Source organism: Aspergillus sydowii (assembly GCF_001890705.1).
Source record: "Aspergillus sydowii CBS 593.65 unplaced genomic scaffold ASPSYscaffold_4, whole genome shotgun sequence".
Lineage (NCBI taxonomy): Eukaryota > Fungi > Ascomycota > Eurotiomycetes > Eurotiales > Aspergillaceae > Aspergillus > Aspergillus sydowii.
Genome location: NW_024467862.1, coordinates 2,255,930 through 2,273,589, shown reverse-complemented (window position 1 = coordinate 2,273,589; position 17,660 = coordinate 2,255,930). Strand labels below are relative to the sequence as shown.

The 17,660-nt window shown below is 49.7% G+C and overlaps 7 protein-coding genes across 7 annotated transcripts; 5 read left to right on the top strand and 2 right to left on the bottom strand.

The window, feature by feature from the left end:
- Positions 1 to 1,129: 1,129 nt before the first annotated feature.
- ASPSYDRAFT_201438 (uncharacterized protein) lies at positions 1,130 to 1,909 on the top strand (the record flags this gene model as incomplete). The annotated part of the gene is made up of 3 exons (XM_040843799.1): positions 1,130 to 1,521; positions 1,584 to 1,798; positions 1,880 to 1,909. The coding sequence occupies exons 1-3, from the start codon at positions 1,341 to 1,343 to the stop codon at positions 1,907 to 1,909; spliced, it is 426 nt and encodes a 141-aa protein (XP_040703966.1). The 5' UTR covers positions 1,130 to 1,340.
- Positions 1,910 to 2,321: 412 nt separating this feature from the next.
- ASPSYDRAFT_148970 (40S ribosomal protein eS19) lies at positions 2,322 to 3,191 on the bottom strand (the record flags this gene model as incomplete). Its single annotated transcript, XM_040841856.1, has 3 exons — positions 2,322 to 2,674; positions 2,731 to 2,794; positions 3,162 to 3,191. The coding sequence occupies 3 exons, from the start codon at positions 3,189 to 3,191 to the stop codon at positions 2,322 to 2,324; spliced, it is 447 nt and encodes a 148-aa protein (XP_040703965.1).
- Positions 3,192 to 3,446: 255 nt separating this feature from the next.
- On the top strand, positions 3,447 to 4,602 carry ASPSYDRAFT_925907 (uncharacterized protein). The gene has a single exon (XM_040852704.1). The coding sequence runs from the start codon at positions 3,794 to 3,796 to the stop codon at positions 4,454 to 4,456; it is 663 nt and encodes a 220-aa protein (XP_040703964.1). The 5' UTR covers positions 3,447 to 3,793; the 3' UTR covers positions 4,457 to 4,602.
- A 1,483-nt stretch (positions 4,603 to 6,085) lies between these two features.
- Positions 6,086 to 8,006, top strand: ilv3B (putative mitochondrial dihydroxy acid dehydratase; the record flags this gene model as incomplete). Its single annotated transcript, XM_040844826.1, has 3 exons — positions 6,086 to 6,220; positions 6,278 to 6,491; positions 6,553 to 8,006. 3 exons carry the CDS (start codon positions 6,086 to 6,088, stop codon positions 8,004 to 8,006), a joined length of 1,803 nt encoding a protein of 600 aa, XP_040703963.1.
- A 3,786-nt stretch (positions 8,007 to 11,792) lies between these two features.
- ASPSYDRAFT_925566 (RNA 5'-triphosphatase domain-containing protein) lies at positions 11,793 to 13,799 on the top strand. The gene has a single exon (XM_040852698.1). The coding sequence runs from the start codon at positions 11,884 to 11,886 to the stop codon at positions 13,627 to 13,629; it is 1,746 nt and encodes a 581-aa protein (XP_040703962.1). The 5' UTR covers positions 11,793 to 11,883; the 3' UTR covers positions 13,630 to 13,799.
- ASPSYDRAFT_44568 (pex2/pex10/pex12 family protein) lies at positions 13,762 to 15,613 on the bottom strand. The gene is made up of 2 exons (XM_040846871.1): positions 15,228 to 15,613; positions 13,762 to 15,167 (listed from the first exon to the last, which is right to left on the bottom strand). The coding sequence occupies exons 1-2, from the start codon at positions 15,534 to 15,536 to the stop codon at positions 14,163 to 14,165; spliced, it is 1,314 nt and encodes a 437-aa protein (XP_040703961.1). The 5' UTR covers positions 15,537 to 15,613; the 3' UTR covers positions 13,762 to 14,162.
- Positions 15,614 to 16,243: 630 nt separating this feature from the next.
- Positions 16,244 to 17,573, top strand: ASPSYDRAFT_149151 (acid phosphatase PHOa; the record flags this gene model as incomplete). Its single annotated transcript, XM_040841872.1, has 3 exons — positions 16,244 to 16,426; positions 16,492 to 16,553; positions 16,604 to 17,573. 3 exons carry the CDS (start codon positions 16,244 to 16,246, stop codon positions 17,571 to 17,573), a joined length of 1,215 nt encoding a protein of 404 aa, XP_040703960.1.
- Between the last annotated feature and the right edge of the window lie 87 nt (positions 17,574 to 17,660).

Here is a 17,660-nt window from a genome sequence, read left to right as displayed (position 1 = left end):
GGTGCCTCGATACTTTCTGCGTGTCATGATGAATTGGCCAATAGATTATAACATATGCTTTGCTGTTCATCAGCAGAGATCAGCAAAGGGAAGGAGGGGTAATGGCTGATGCCCTTTAGTAGGTGCCAAAGCAGCAGCCGTTTCTTCCACTGAGGAATGACCACATCCGTGTAACGCGGCCCTGCCGAGTCCGCAGGAAGCTTGCACTAAGTACATTGCTGAGTGCCATTCATCGGTTGATATTGTCTTGTCGCGCATGGAGCGGCAGTGCCTTGTTCTGGATGAAGACCACTGGGGAGCTTATCTCCAACTCCTGGAGAAGGCAATCATTATGCATGTCGAGCTAGGTGAAGCAAACGCAGTATGCACCTTTCGAATTACTGCCTCCGTACTCACATGATACCGAATAGAACTATCATCCCTACCTGGAAAGATACATATTGCCTATGGTTTATAACGGAAGATAATGAATTAGGGCACACAGGGTAATAGATGTGGTTGATGCCGAGCTGTATTTTTGACTTTCAACCAGTCGACACTAGATATAGCTCTTGTAATGAATACTATTCGGTTATTCAGATCTCAGAAACAGCTCCTAGAATGATATGCAATCCCCTTCTATCGAACCCCGACGTTAGGGTGTCCAACGCTGCCTTGAGACAATGTATATAGTTCTTTCCGAGCCTCAGAATCCCGCATCCTAAGACCAAATCACCCCGCGACCAACTCCTCCTTGGGGTTCACAGGATAAAAGTATCCGAAGGTAGCTCCGCATAATTCTGTAGTTGCCGTAAGTCGAAAGCGCTTTGACGTTGGTTTATTTGGCCAATCTCAGAACTTACAGACATCCAGGTTACTCTGTTCGCCGGTTATTCTCTGCCAGAAGAAGTGATCAATTACTGGCTGTTTACATCGTTTGGAATGTTTTAACAAAATTCAAATCCAAGAAGCCTTTTCCGAGTTTAAACCGGATATTTACGTTAACAGGATGCTGCCTTGGTTGTACTCAGGTTGTTAGAGTCGGCGTTTTGCAACTCTACGCAGGCCATGATTAAAGAGCTAATTTTAAATTTGAATAGCTAATGTGAATATCACTTACTACCTCAAAAGCCCTAACTACACCTAAAGCATCGCAAGGTTGTTGTCCGCCTCATCCGATATTGATCGGATAGTGACCACCATCGGCCCGACACCTTTCTCCATAGACCACTTACCCTGACATCACAGCATCAGTTTATTTCTACTCTTTACTTGGAGCCCAGACAAAAGAAAGCTAAACAACTAAACCAGCCATTATATCAAAGAGATAAGTAACAAAGTTTCGAATCGAAACCGCCAAAATGTCCTACAACATAACCTCGGACCCCGCGCTCTCCCCGAGCACCAGCTCCAAAATCGTCTCCTTCATGCAAAAGTTCTATGGCATCAGCGACGATGAAAGCCAGCATGACGCATACGTCGACTCCTTCACCAAGGATGCGACACTGATTATGGGCCCCAAGACTGCCAAGGGCTCGGATGGTACGCAATTCCTACATACTACAAACGAAGGTCCAAGGTTCGCCCATCGACTGATGATATAGAAATCCGCACACTCCGCCACGGCCTCTGGACGCACGTTGCGTCGCGCAAGCACACACCTACCAAGATCTTCTTCGGTGGAGATGATGAGCTCATGCTTTATGGGACAGTGAAGTATACCCTGCGGGCGGACCCAGAGGGTCAAGTTGAGGTTCCGTGGGCGGGGAGGGTGGTGTTTGGGGAGGAGGGGAAGATGAGGTTTTATCAGGTTTATCTGGTGTGTTTCCCCCCACCTTCTTTCTGATGTCTATGTGGTGCGGAGATGGCGAGTATTGAGGTGGCTGACAAGGTGTTATAGGATCCTTCGGCTCAGTCTGGGAAGAAATAGGGTGGGTCAAAGATGCAAAAGTGTTGGGTTTACGAGTTCTACAGGACGGTCCGGATGCTCTAAATAGCTGAGCCATATCGTTACGCATGATCTATTCTCGACACCAAGATGCAAGCGACGGGTACGCAGGAGACGTCAACATCAGGGTGTTAGGGTGTTTTTATTGCCCTCCAATTGAACATGGGAATATGAAACATAAGAAATTTAGAACTCAGTTCATTCCTCTCAGTAGCACCAACCCGCTCCGTTTCGCCTGTCCCTTGTGTCGTAGAGCCAGCCCTTGTTTCATTTCACCCTGGTCTCCTCAAGTCGAAATGATTCTTCCGTAGATATAGAGGTTGGAGGTAATAAAGGAAGAGGGAAAAAGGTAGAACGTCAGGACTTTTTCATTAGTTTAGAATCCGACACTAATTTACTCGTCATCCGACTCCTCCTCGTCAACGGTGGTCTTGGCAATTCGGTCAAGATCACGCTGGCCGGACTGGGTGATGCGGCGGCCACCCTTGTCCTCGTCCTGCTCGAGGACACCGATCTTCTCAAGGGACTGGAGGACCTTGCGCTCGACAGCGCCGGAGGCGTCAACGTGGTGGGCGGGGCGGGCACCACGGTTCTTGGTAGAGCCGTGGACCTTACGCAGGCGGCCAACACCGACGGCCTTGCGGAGGTAGATGTGACGGGCGACGGCGGCAGCGCGGACGTAGTACCAGTCGGCGTCCTGGGGAGGAAGTTCGTTGGAGGCGGAGGTCTTGACAGTGTCAACCCAACCTAAGCAGAACAGTTAGCGATCGATCCTTTGAAGTTTCGGAGCGAGGATCACGAACCAGGGATGGGGAGCTTGCCCTGACGCTTCAGGAAAGCAGCGTAGGCTGTGATGAACTTTTGCGCCTATATCGGAAAAAAAGTCAGCATACATTCAGACCCCTCTGACAAATCTGTAATCGCTCGCTCTTTCCCTGGCAACGGCTGTCTCCTGTGCAATATGTTTTCCCTTTTCTCATGCCCGTATCATCGCTGTCATGGTCGTGGTCGTGGTTGTCGTCGCAGGTCAGATCGTAATCCGCATCCAAACCCTTCTTGATGTCCCCGGCAGATAGAAACCACCAAATCCTTCGTTTAGACAGTCGTGTTCCCTCCATCTATCGCTGTGTCCATTCGTGCCTTGATCCGTAATCGATTCACTCCGTTTCCCCTCTTGATGCCACATCCGTTGCCAGGGTAAAGATGCAAAAAGAACAGGTAAATGACAACTTACGTCGACATCGCGAACCGTAACTCCGCCCATTTTGACGAATTTGACCTCGGAGAGTAAAGGCGTACGGAGAGTTGGAAGGCGAGGTTAGGAGGGATGGGCGTCGTCTCGTTGAGTCGATCAAGTCAATCGAAAATTGCACGCACACAATACGGTCGGCTGATTGTGAGTGGGTGCTTTACTCGCTTAGCCTGTTCGGGCCTAGCCGTACCCTAAGCGTGTTTTGGCCTGAGGCAAGATTTTCTTTTGTGTTAGTTAACTAGTTAGTTAATGTTCATAATTACTAAGCATAGTATAAACTAAGGTAACTAGTTACTAGCGTAGCTCGTGCAACCATCATCTCTGGGTCGTCAGGCCAGGGGCCTACTTGTCACGGCCCAGCCCACGAGCATCAAGATGCAAGATGTCGCAAGCTGATGGAGGCTATGTTCCGTCTCCCGATGGGATGGCAACCCAACACAACGGAACTGAAGGCTTAGCGATCAATAACACATTCTTTAACCAGTTTTGGACGCTTTTAGTTAGCCTTGAGAACGACGGCTAGGTTGTATGCGCGGTGTGGCTCGTGCATTCCTATATCAACAAGAAAAATCGTTGAATCGGATATTTACACACATCTAACCGAGGCGGCGACTATGAAATTTCTTTCAGAGCATACATCTATCCCTGTGCCCAAGGTCTACTGCTCATTTGTCCGGAAGAACCGTGCCTATATTGTCATGGAAAGGATCCAAGGCGAGGATATACCCACTGCGTGGAGGAGCGTAAGTGAGAATACTCGCCAGAAAATATTCAATGATCTACGAGATATGATTCAAGAGCTGCGAGCCTTGTCTCCAAAAAGCAACCGGGTCGAAAGCTGTACCGGAGGCTCTCTGCGCGATTCGCGCATTCCAAGATCTCGCCCACGTTTTGATCCTTTTGAGTCCATTGATGAGTTTCATCTCTGGCTTCGGGACTATCTGCAACCGTCAGAACATTCGTCCCAGGGCGATGAACAGGAGTGGGAGGAAATCAAGAAAATGGCTGTGCTGCAGGATTATGGGTCATGGCCCCCTCCGGTTTTCACACACGGTGACCTCAATCCATCCAATATTCTAGACCGAGGTGAGAGAATTGTTGGTATCATTGATTGGGAATTTGCCGGATGGTACCCAAATTATTGGGAATATACTTCGGCCTGGTTGGGCAATATAACGAGAACAGAGTGGCGCGATCGTGTTTGCAACACCCTTGACCAGTTCCCTGCAGAATTGGAAATGGAGAAGGTTAGACATCGATGGTGGGGTGGCTTCTGAACTACGAAGCAATGCCATATAGAGACCATCAAAACCGTTCGACTTCTTAGGGAGCTGATTGCTATCATTCAGTTGCTATTTAAGGACCCAAATAGGAATTGAACCATGGACCAACCGCTTCACAGAACCGGCCCTAACCGGGCTTTTCTCTAGATGGACGCAAAGCGAACCCCATGTTACGATTTGCCGATTCGCAATCATGCCCCAAGTTGGTCTGGGTGCGGCAAGATTCGCTGCACCCTCATAGCGGCCAGCGGAAGTTTTCTCTGCGACATATTGCCTTGCGACTGGCTCAATCTTCTGCCAGTCCCACTCCGATGTTCCTACAGCCTTGCCATCTTCTGCTATCGCTGCCAGAGCATTTGCGAGCCAAGTACGGAATCACCAGCTTGGATGGTTCTGGATGACAGGGATACTTCGTATTATGGAGATAAGACGCCCGTCTTTCTCGATCTTCGCAATCAGAACCCGTGCAAGCAGTGTGGTTGTGGTCCGAACATCTGCCAAATCCAGCTCCTGATACTCCCATCATTTTACCGGAGTATTTTTAACGTGGAGTCGCTCTCCTGGAACTCCATTGCTGCTGTTCTCAGTGTTGGGGCCGATCAAAAATCTCCACTGATACCAGCAACGATCATGAGTAATGAGGGACAGAATTGAGACTAAGTAGTGGCGGGAGACTAACCTTCGTTCCTCATTGTTGACAACGCCACTAGGGTCGAGAATCCACTGAGGACAAATAGCTCATTGGAAACGGTCTTACCATTGTAGGTTATTAGAGAGTGAAAGCGTGAAAGCTGGATTTGAGGTGTCAAGCTGAAGTGGTGAGACGAGGACGAGAGCTTTCACGGAATTAGGGCTAGGACGGTGAAGCACTTTGGTGATTTGAGCCATCAAGGATTGACACAATATTAGTACTTGAAGCTAACCTCAAATCCAAACAAGAGGAGGACCATGGTTGACTCCAGCGGTATACTGTCACACTGTATAGCACCCGATTTCACACGCAAGTAATGTGTACAGGAACGGCCTTTGCCTTTGCTGCCTGGTTCTCTTTTCGTTCATACCCTTGAGTATTATTTCGAATGAATATTAAGACAGTGCGGTATTGACGTTGTGCTACCACTTTGCCGCTTGAAGTTCCAACACCTGCGTCGAAGCCATTCACCGATGTCTTCCTGTCCGCAATCTAGAATCCATGAAGTATTCTCACATAGGAGACTTTCACTGGTGTGGGGAATAGACGGCAGGTGATGATGGTGAGTCCCCCAGGCACCGAGGTGTTTAACAAGAGTCTCAGCAGAGTTTCAGTGAACTCGCATAGAACAGCTTGGTATAGTGACCATATTAACGGAGAAACCATGAGCAGTTGGTCCTCGGCCAGAAGTTCATCCCAACCTCAAAAGTGGCCATCTAGATGTTGACAAATCAGAGACGAGATAATTTGCTGACTTCTGGGGTGTTTGTTCCCCGCGATCGGACTCTTCACCGGCTCGCCGCAACTCCGACCTGTGGACCACACAGTATTGCCTTTCAATAAGCTTCTTAGATAAATAGGACCGCTGCCCGGCGATTCTCTCGATCGATTAATGTGTAACAAGCAATCCCTGCGTTCTAACCACCCCGACCATGGACCCCACCAACCCCGCCAAGTATATCGACTTCCCCGTCCTTCCTGACGACGCAAAACATGCCGATGGCAGTCCAGCATTGAACCGCCACTCTACACACATCACCCGCGGTCATGATTTCCCCGGTGCGAAGGTGCGTTTCGGGCCTTGAGTCTCCTGTAATCACCAATCTGACTGGTTCAAATCATAGGCAATGCTATACGCTGCCGGCGTTCCTGACAAGGAATCCATGGCCAAAAGCCCCCAAGTTGGAATTGCATCGGTCTGGTGGGAGGGAAACCCATGCAACATGCATCTAATGGACCTTGCTACGACTGCGAAAAAGGCGATATCTGACCGGGGAATGATCGGATGGCAATACAACACCATTGGAGTTAGCGATGCGATCTCAATGGGCAGCGAAGGTGTGTCTTGTGGTGGCCAGTGCGATAGTATAAGGGACAATCAGTTCTGATTCTAACTCAGGTATGCGATTTTCGCTTCAATCTCGTGAAATCATCGCCGACAGCATCGAGACCGTTACTTGCGCACAGTACCACGATGCCTGCATTGCTATCCCGGGCTGTGACAAGAACATGCCAGGAGTAGTAATGGGCATGGCTAGACACAACCGGCCGTCTATAATGATCTACGGTGGGACAATACAGAAAGGCTATTCTGAGACGCTGCGTAAGAATGTCAGCGTTTCCTCGTGCTTCGAAGCCGCAGGCGCGTACGCATATGATACCCTACGCCAACCAGATGATGGAGGAGATACCAGCAAAACAAAGGATGAGATCATGGACGACCTCGAAAAGCATGCTTGTCCTAGCGCGGGTGCGTGCGGAGGCATGTTCACCGCGAATACAATGGCCACTGCAATTGAATCTATGGGATTGTCCCTGCCGGGATCGTCATCAACGCCTGCGTCGTCGCCGTCCAAGATGCGAGAATGTGTAAAGGCGGCCGACGCCATCAAAATCTGCCTTGAAAAGAATATTCGACCCCGCGACTTGCTCACCAAGAGATCGTTTGAGAACGCACTGGTAATAACCATGGCTTTAGGGGGATCCACAAACGGAGTGCTGCATTTTCTCGGAATGGCGGGAACCGCTGGAGTTAACCTCACGTTGGATGACATCCAAAAAGTCAGCAACAAGATCCCCTTTATTGCGGACCTCTCACCCAGCGGGCGGTTCTACATGGCCGATCTATATGAGATCGGTGGGATTCCCTCCGTTCAGAAGCTCCTCATCGCAGCAGGCCTAATGGACGGCGATATTCCGACAATCACAGGCAAGACCCTGGCCGAAAACGTAGCCTCACACCCATCACTACCCCAAGACCAAGTTATAATCCGACCCCTAAACAACCCCATCAAATCAACCGGCCATATCCAAATCCTCAAAGGCAACCTCGCGCCCGGTGGCGCTGTCGCCAAAATCACAGGAAAGGAGGGGACCAAATTCACCGGAAAAGCACGCGTCTTTAACAAAGAACACGAACTCAATGACGCCCTCACACAAGGCAAGATCCCGCGCGGCGAAAACCTCGTCCTCATCGTTCGCTATGAAGGACCCAAGGGTGGGCCAGGCATGCCCGAACAACTTAAAGCCAGCGCGGCGCTTATGGGCGCTAAACTCACAAACATCGCACTCATCACTGACGGGCGATACTCCGGTGCCTCGCATGGCTTCATTGTTGGCCACATCGTGCCGGAGGCCGCGGTGGGAGGTCCAATTGCAGCTGTTCAGGACGGGGATTTAGTCACCATCAACGCCGAACGGAATGAACTCAGCATGGATGTTTCGGATGAAGAGATCCAGCGACGATTGAAGGAGTGGAAGCCACCGGCCCCGAATGTTACTCGTGGTGTGCTGGCGAAGTATAGGCAGCTGGTTGGGGATGCTTCGTCTGGTGCTATGACGGATCTGTTTTGAATGAATTGATGGCGAGTTAGTTTGGTTAGTTAGCTAGCGCTTGATAATTATTTCAATCAATTCCACGAGCACACTCTTGAACCGGTTCTTATTCAGTTGTATCACTCTGGAATTCCAGATCTCCAATCTAATATCCGATCCTAGTATCTAATTTTCAGCGGACGCGGGCTTACTTACTACCCTGGAAAATGTTGGCGTGGGCCAAAAGTTGAGGAACAGAAAAGAAAAGAAACAACAGCGCGTCACGGGCTGTGGAATACAGAAAACAAAACGAAGCCAAACCTAAGGCTCTTTGGTTATGAACCCCAAACTGGCGAAAGATTACGGTCCCACCTCCCTCAGACAGTCTAAGTCACCCTGGGTGATAGCTGTTATTTCATCTGCTCATTTTCCGAACATTCTCAAGATCGGCGATGCTTGGCCCGGGGTTGGCTGCTAGGCCCTGGTCGGTGCCTTCATTTATTTTCTTCAGTCGGGTGAATACCACAGAAGCGAACCTGCGGACCAACTCATCCTCTGGAATTTCGTCGGCACCTTGTTTCCTACATGCCACTCTCCATCTCCGTTTCCAACTGACCGTATCTCTTAGACTGAGAAGATACGGTCCAATGTCGGTCATTTAGCCGGGACCTCTGTGTCGGGAAGAGATGCTGCCGCCAAGTTGATGCACCTAATGTCCCGTAACTTTTTGACCTTCTTGAAATCCCTCGGATAGTCGGCTGTCTGCTTATAGGCCCCAAACCCTGGTAGTGTTTCCGCGATGGCCTCATATGCATGCCCTATTTCCTCCAACCGATTGGATGCTGCTTCTGAACACAAACCAATGAGGATTGCTCCCTGCCTGAGGTGCCGAAGCCAATCATCTTCGCCGGGGGTTGTCTCAAGGCGTTGGAGGTCGGCAAACAATTCGTCCATGTCTCCTCATGGTAGCGTTACCGAAGGGAGCAGGCTCTGGTAGTATTGCGTTACTCGGATGGAGCTTCGATATTGAAATACAGAGGACATCCAGTGCTTCTTGGTTGGATTGGCTGGATTGGCCACTATAATGGTCCTTTTCATTCGAAGACATTCTGTGTATATTCTGGTAAATTCTGAAAGTACCGTGAGTTTTCTGTAATCAAAAGGGGTCTAATGCAACCGCGAAACTTACTGAAATTTGTTATTGAATTGACTTCTTAGAGGTTGGATTGTCTTGACTCTAAGGTCCCAGTTAGTTGATAGCAGGGCGTATGCAGTTGAACTGGTGATAGTTTCTCACCGGTTTCAATAGAGCAGATCACGAATGTAGTAATCGGAGAGTGGATAAGGGAAAGCTCAAACGGTCCGCGAAAGAGAACACAAGGTTCGCCAGGATAGGTGGGTTAAGATCAAAACACAGCCAGTCAATGTCGTAGACTGGGGGGCCAAAGCAACTGGCGGTGACCGATATGACACAAGGCTTTGCTCCAGGTGACAAAAGAGGGGTATCACAGTAACGGACAGCGAAGTATAGTAGGGAGAAAATGTCAAGGAAGGATCAGAAAGAAGTATAGAAAGAAGGTGAGCTGAGGCGAAGACAGAAAGCGAAGAGTAAAGGATAACACAATCGTCCACGGCCGAATCCAAGCGGGTTGTAGCCAATAAACAGACAGCCAGGTTCTTAAATTGCCATTCCACCTGGAGACCCCGACTGTAGAGGGACATAAGGCATGCATTTCTATCAATGTCCGAGTGCCGTTTTAATCACGATGCAAGACAGCGTTCTATGGTGGCATTTAATTTTGCCACGTTCCAGTTATGACTTGATGCAAGCGAATCGCATGGTTTGTTCCGGGCTCTTAGACTCGTGGCTCAACCAAAGAGCCCATCAAATTTTCGTAATTCACCATGTAGCCGGCGAGTACAGTACCCGCATGCGCCATCAAGGGCAGTCAGACGGGTTGTACTTGGCAACCTGGAAGTATTAAAGCAAGCAAGCGTCTAAGACAGACCGACAGTTTCAGTGTTTTATGCTGCGATGAGATGGAGTATATAGCAGCGTTATCAGAGCTACTAGGAATGAGTGCCATCATCATGAGCATGCGTAAGAATTTACTCCCATAACTTTCCCCCGCATCAGCTCTAGTCGAAGGAAGGTATTTGAACTGTCTCCTCCCGATACTATGCGGATTCGAGAATCGGCATTAGTTACCACCACCTGGCAGCTGCACATAGTACAGCCACAAGTAATTGACTGTAAATTGGGTAGATTTTGTGCTCAACTCCGTGAACTGGCAGGGCACGATTAAGTGACCGCCGGCAGTGACGCCATTGATTACAGCTCTATGTATCTGTCTCGTTTTTCCGTTTGAAGTAGATATGAGCTTGGAAGCTCCCATCCCATCATTATCTCCAATAAAGCTTGTTACCGCGTATAATCCTAATATAAACACAAAGTTCGGATCCTCAAACTAGTTCTACCGGCTCACCGACTATCTGCTGATCATCATACTTGAAACTGGCGATTGACAAGCAGAAAGTCACCTGGTAATAATACCCACCGGGAGTAACGGCGGGCGCTGAGTCATCTGCCACGGGATGCAGAGCTCATCCATGACTGGGCCATCGGTCTATTATTTTTACTTTGCTGCTCTTTCTTCCTCTGGATTGGTACGAACGGCGAATTTCACGATGCTGCGTCCCCGACTGTGACAGGCTCAGATTATAATCGTATCATCATCGCCGGCAAGGAGACTCCTGAGTTTGATTGCCCAATTCGGTCGAGCGACCGACTGTTGCAGCGGACGGGTTCTTTGTCTGCGCTCGACTCCAAGTTTGGTTTACCAGTCACTCGTTACCTACCTTGAGCTGTTCGCATTGTTTTTTCTCATTTCGATCAGTATGTGCTTGATGTGGCTTAGCTGAGAAAACCATTTGCAGTATTGCTAACTCGACTACAGCAAATACAGCAGGTTTTTATGTCCTTCTTGGGCTAGTTCCACCACCGGGAATCTTCCGCGAGGCTCAGTTCAACAATACTCAGGACAAGGTCCGGTTTGAACGGTGGAACTTGAGGAAACACTCCGCAACCGTCTGGTCCCAGGCGGACGGTCAACGACTCAACGTGCTGCATCCGATGTACTCATTGGTCCACAGCTCTTTTAAAAGTACGAGCAGCCAGAGCTAGGATCTATCATCCTCCTAGCGTCTCACTTGTCCTGAGGGACCCGCCCCGTCGCCTCACTATTCACGCATTTCCTCCAAAGAGCTCTCAACTTTCCGTCTCGTGGAGAGTTCGATTCGCATTCCAGAACGGATCCTCGTCACCCCTGTTTGTTCTATGACCTGGCCCCTTTGATGCGCCGGACTCTCGCCCTTTGGGCTAGATCACTAACTTTATATAAACGTCGGAGTCCGAAGCAAATACCATTATGAGTTCTCCCAATACCAGCTCACGTTTACCACCCATCTCCCGGTTAGGGTCACCCAACACTAACGTTTTGCGATTCCTTCGGTCCAGTATCTCCTCCACTCTTTTGGAGATAGCTCCCTTTGTCGCATTCACTTTTACTTTTCATGCTTTTGACCTGGACCCGACAGTCCGCCAGGGTGAAGTGATCTTCTTGGGCACCTGCGTCGTTGTTATGGCAGGCTGCGGGTTTCTCTCTTCGCTCCTGCAGCGCAAAGGTTCTGCACAGTCGTCCAGGGGGCTGCTTCGTCGGTCTCAACGGAGACATATTCGCAAGAGTTCCGCTGGGACGGTGACCTCCTCTGACGAGGAGGGCTATGAAAGCTCGGGGTCATGGCAACATGTTAACGAACGATACTCCGGCCAGGAGGTGCATCAGAAAGGCGAGGAGCCGCAGGATGGTGGGTACTCTTTGAAAAAAAAAAAACATCCATAACTCATGTGAAGCTGATGGAATCCTCAGCGGTCGATACAGACCCTGGTCTCCTGAAAAAGCATTCGGCTTATCTCTCTTACTCCACATCTGTCGCCGAATACAAATCAATCAGAACATTCTACCGCCCACACCCTCAAATGGACAAGTTTCCGACTAAGCCATCACCGATCCCCCTTCTGGTGTTCGTCCATGGCCTAGGCGGGTCCCTGGCACAGTTTAACCATCTTCTTACAAGTCTGTCCAATGTTGGACCCTGTTTTGGAATCGACCTGCCGGGCTGTGGATTATCGTCTTTCTCACCTACCTCGTGGGATGCGTACAAAGTCGAGGCTTTAGCAGAGTTGCTCGCCACAGCCATTGACCAACATCGAGATAAAGCAGCCGGTCAAAAAGTGGTCCTTATTGCGCATAGTCTGGGCTGTTCTATTTCAGCAATGTTGACCTCATCCACCTCACCTTTCGGCTTTGATTTGAAGAACCATGTCGCTGGCCTCGTTGCTGTCTGTCCCCGTGCATCACCCCCTTCGCCCAAGGACTCCTCCTCGTACCGGCGCTTACTATATATCCCTGGACCCATATTCGACCTCTGGAGGTCTTGGGATAGGCGTGGTGGTTTGAGCAGCAACAGCGTCACTAGGCTTGTCGGGGTGGATGCCGATGCAGAGACCCGCGGCCTTCAGGTCCGTTATAACAAACAAAGCAAGACGCCGGTTTGGAGGCGTATGGCATGGGGCACACTTCCGCATGCCGGACCTGATGGCGCACAGACTGGTGGTCTTCCTGGCAAGGAAATTTGGGCCGGTGTGCACGTCCCTATCTTACTGGTGGGCGGCGAATCAGACACAGTGACCAAGCCAATCGAACTCCAGGAACTCATCAAGTTCTTTGGTGAAGCTGGAGTGAGCTCTGAAATTCATGGACAAGCCCCAGGCTTCCCTCACTCTCTGGCTCATGAAGAGAAGTTCGGCATTGAGCCAAAGCATGACGAGAAAAATATCACAGATGGGCTTATAGAATCAGTCAAAGCCAAACGTTCTGTGAAGACTGTCATCCTTCCAGCACCCGCCTCTCATGCACTCCTATACGACCGTGCTACATACCGCACTCTTGCCGGTATTATCCAGGACTTTGTGGCTCAACACGTTGACCACCGACTGAACCTTGGATGGCAACTGCAACATCTCAATACTTCTGGGAAGTGGGATGTGAAGAATCTGGCAAAGTGGAAGAAGGTCCCCCCTGTGTCGGAGCGGATAGCCGACACGTTTGTTGCGCTCAAAATGTTCCGAGAAGTCGATGAGGAACACAACCCGGTCCTATTCTCAAAGGCACACAGTGATAGGATCTATGCAGTGATTGATATCAGCCACGAGAATCCTGTATACAACCCGGCTTCTTTGGAAGCAGGTGGCATCCATTACCACAAACACCCCACCGTGTCAAAAATCCCACCGACGCCGGACGAGGTGAGGGATTTTATTTTCCTGGTAGATCGGTTGCAGAATGAGATCACCGATAAGATCCAGAAGTCCACTGATCCCAAGGGCCCACGGCCCGTGGTTGGGGTGCACTGTCATTACGGCTTCAACCGGACTGGTTTTCTGATCGTCAGCTATCTCATCGAGCGATGCGGATTTGGCGTCCAGGAAGCCATTGATGAGTTCGAGAGGCGCCGTCCACCAGGTATTCGGCACGGGCACTTCATTGATACACTATTTGTGCGATATTGCGTCGGGCTGAAAAGGGCCCCGACGCTTTAATTTGTTTGTGTTTCGGGCATGGCGTTGGCGGATATCATTACAATTGACGAGTTACGATGATACCTAATGTTATAAACTGTACATTATTTGACCTAAAGCTCTTGATATTTTATAGATACCCAGCGGGGAATGAACAAACTTTCTTTTATTGGTCTCCGAAATTCCTATTCTTAGCAATTACCTACCACGTTCTAGAGGCCCCCAGGTCTTTACTGTGCAACAAGCAACTTACGTGGGAATAATGTCCAAGAGCGCCTCGATATTTGGGTATCATTAATGCCGGGCTATGGATGCTACCTGGTAGGTACCGCCGTAATTCTAATATACCAGTAATATCAGATTATGGCCATGTCCAACCTTGGTCCTAGCTAGAGGAAGGTTAGAGATGCCCGGATGATGTTTATGCATTAGTGACTTGTGTTCGTGTTGGTAAATATGTACATAATCGGTTAGCAGACCGTGTAGTGAGAGAATAAATATTCGAACTTTCAACGTTATTGCCTTCGGGGCTGCTGCAAGTTCGGTTCCTTAGATCACTCCGCATCAACGGCGTTCTCGTGCTCCTGCTTTGAGCTGTTGCTAAAGGTATCGTCTACTGCAAATCCGACAATCTTTCCCGAGGACGATGGCCGACGAGTCTCTTCAAGGACATCCCCGTTCCATGGCTTGCATTTCTTGACAAGCTCTCCGCAACGCAGACAGACCCAGCCTTCACCTTCCTCGCCTTCAAGCTTTTGGACTATACATACAAAACAATACACGCAGCCGCAGGGTATTGTTTCGTACGGATTCGTAATATCTGTCTGAGCGGAGCCACTGATGCCCCCCGATGAGGCCATGACTTCATTTTCTGTTGTGTTTTCATCGGTGGTCTTATAGCAGATCGCGCAGGTGCGTTCTGGGAGAAACGAGAGCTCGCCCTGTTTCTCGTTGACGACGTCGTCGTCGTCGGTGCTTGTCCGGAGTGCGGACATTGTTTTGCGCCACGCTCGGGATACCCATCGCCGCCAGCGACTGATGCCAACGAGGGGAAGGAGAAATAGGAGGAATTCGGTAAAGGCGTGCCATACTAGTTGGCGATTTAGATATTCGAATGAGACTTCGCGGCTTGCCTGGGCGGATGGTGGAGTAAGGCGCATGCGGAGGAGACGATCAACTAGGGTTCGATAATGACCGTTTACGAGAAAAACAAGGAAGGAGGCAAAGGCTGCTATTGAGTGTGTAGTGGAGAGGAGGTTCGTTATCCGCGCTAGCGACCGAACTTCCTGTGATGGCTCCTCGTAGCCGCCTTCTTGGTTAATAAGCCAGTTCTCCCACTTGTCCCACGCATAGCGGCCGCCCACTGTTAGAAGACCGTATAGAGACTTTTGTAGTTTGGTCGGTGCCGAGTAAACAGGGCCTTTGCTGCGACTGTCAACGTACTGTAGGCTTTGTAAAGCCGCGCCGTAGGAAGCATCATGGTCCCATATTGAGAGTTTGAAGAGGATCGCACGAAGGGCAAGTTGGATTTCATTGGACCAGTCGTCGCGCAAATGGGCCTAGACAATAGTGCATGAGCGACAGTATCACAGAGGGGATATATGCGAAAGAAAGCGTACTCCGAAGTATTTGAGCGCTTCCCCAACCTGCCCCTTCAGCAGCCCGAGTAACTCCTCATCCAGGAGCTCTGCATCAACTTGACCGACGCGGAAGGCGGGCCTCGTCCCTTCGCGGCCTTTGATGGCATCCCATAGTGAGAAGCCTGATTGCGGTAGGGTATTCAGGGGGTAGGGAAGTCGTTGCACGGCGGGATGATTGATCACTGAAGACCGTTGTTGATCCGCGAGTCGGCCATGGGCCTCGGCCTCACGTCGTCGACGGCGTTCCAAAACGCGTTGCTGAGCAGCAACAAAATTGGTTGAGCTCATTGTCTCAGCATCATGCGATTGAAGAGAGAGAGGGATCTAAAGTCAATGCGGTAGTGAACCGACCAGCTCCAGCCGCCATCATGGATGCTTCGGTCGGTTCCCCAGATCGGGGCCGCAATCAGCCGAGGTTCAAGTGCCACACGTGATTATATTACTAAGATGTTACATAATCATTATCTATTGTGTTATCGTCTTATCGTGTGATGGAGACTGAGTCCTATTCAACTGGAAGTCTTGTTGGTGAGCTTTTCATGCTTTATGGAGTACGAACCAAGGATCCGAAATATTTTGGCGTAGCACCCCAAGACAATAGAAAAGCTTGATCGGTCAATCATCAGAGTTTCTACTTCTGGGCCATGGTCCACCAGATCGAAACGCAAGATAAGCACGTGCGGGGATCGCTTGGTGTGACTCGATAAGCTGTCCAAGTTTCAAGATGGGGCACTGCCTCGACAGCTTGGATACGCCCTCAAGGTGCTCGATCCTACGAGTAAGCTGCTGATCGGTGACCCCTCCTTCTGCGTCGCCTCGCGTGAGGTTGAGGGGTCATTTCTTGCTGAGCAACTTCCCCAGTTTGATGTTACATTGGCTAAGACGATCCCCTTGTTGTTCGACTAAAAGGGGACTAGACCCCAGGCGACTCTGCAAACCAAAACTTGGGAACTCCTTCTGTGATATTGATTCATATGCTTTCGGACATGATCGCAATGAAGACCCTCGCCGTTCTGCTAGGAACTGGGGCTTCGGCCCTCGCGCAAGTTGCGACCACAACCCAACCCTCGCAGTCGGATATAGCGGCTAGTGCTGCGACTGTCGAGCCTTATTCTCCTGTTTCAAATGTCGAGGGCCTCGCATTCAACCGGATCTTCCAGATCTGGTTTGAGAATATTGTAGGGTCATGGCACTCATTATTACATACTTGTGCTCACGGCTAATAATACCTCGCATCGCACAGGACTTCGAGGATTCTTCGGCAGACGAGAATATGAAGTGGCTGGCCTCAAAAGGAATTGCCCTGTGAGTTATGTCAATTAGTAAATATTGCTCCTTTCTGACTTGACATCTAGGACAAACCTCTATGCACTTACCCACCCCTCTGAACCGAATTACTGTGCCGCAGCAGGAGGTGACACTTTTGGCATGGACAATGACGATTTTCAACGGGTACCAGCCAATGTCTCGACAGTGGTTGATCTTCTAGATACCAAGTATATCGCATGGGGCGAGTATCAAGAGCACATGCCCTATCCTGGGTTTCAAGGGTATGAATATCCAAACCAAGAAACCAAGGCGAACGACTACGTGCGGAAACACAACCCGCTTATCTTATATGACTCGGTCACGGAGAACAACATGCGCGGTCGCCAAATCAAGAACTTCACAAACTTTGAAGATGATCTGGCAAATGAGAAGCTCCCGCAGTGGGCTTTTTTCACTCCAAACATGACCAACGATGCTCATGATACAAGCATCACCTTTGCTGCTAATTGGCTGCGTGGATGGATCTCGCCGTTACTCGAAAATGACTACTTCATGAACGACACCCTAATCCTTATCACCTTTGACGAAGACAAAACATATACCAAAACCAATCGGGTATTCAGCATACTTTTGGGCGGCGCCGTTCCCGATCACCTACACGGCACCGAGGACGATACATTTTATACGCACTATTCAATCATTGCTTCTGTGTCGGCCAACTGGGGTCTTCCATCCCTTGGTCGCTGGGATTGCGGAGCCAACCTTCTAGAAATTGTGGCCAACAAGACCGGCTATCTTAACTTCGACGTTGACACCACAAATCTGAGGCTCAATCAAACTTATCCCGGACCTCTTTCAAATGGGGAACTGTCCGAATATTCACCGGACTGGCCAATACCGTTGACAGATGGTGACTGCTCTGCCGGTCACGGAATTCTTGATATCGTCAAGAACACCTACGCTAACAACAAACCAACCTACAACTATACAAGCCCTTTCCCTTACGATACTAAGAGTGGGTACAATGTGGATGTTAAGGCCACGAGAAAAGGTTAATAGAATAACTCTTTCAAATATGGCAATATAGGCGCAGTAGATGAATCTCAATATCCAATAGCGTGGTATGCAAATGGAATGACCTTA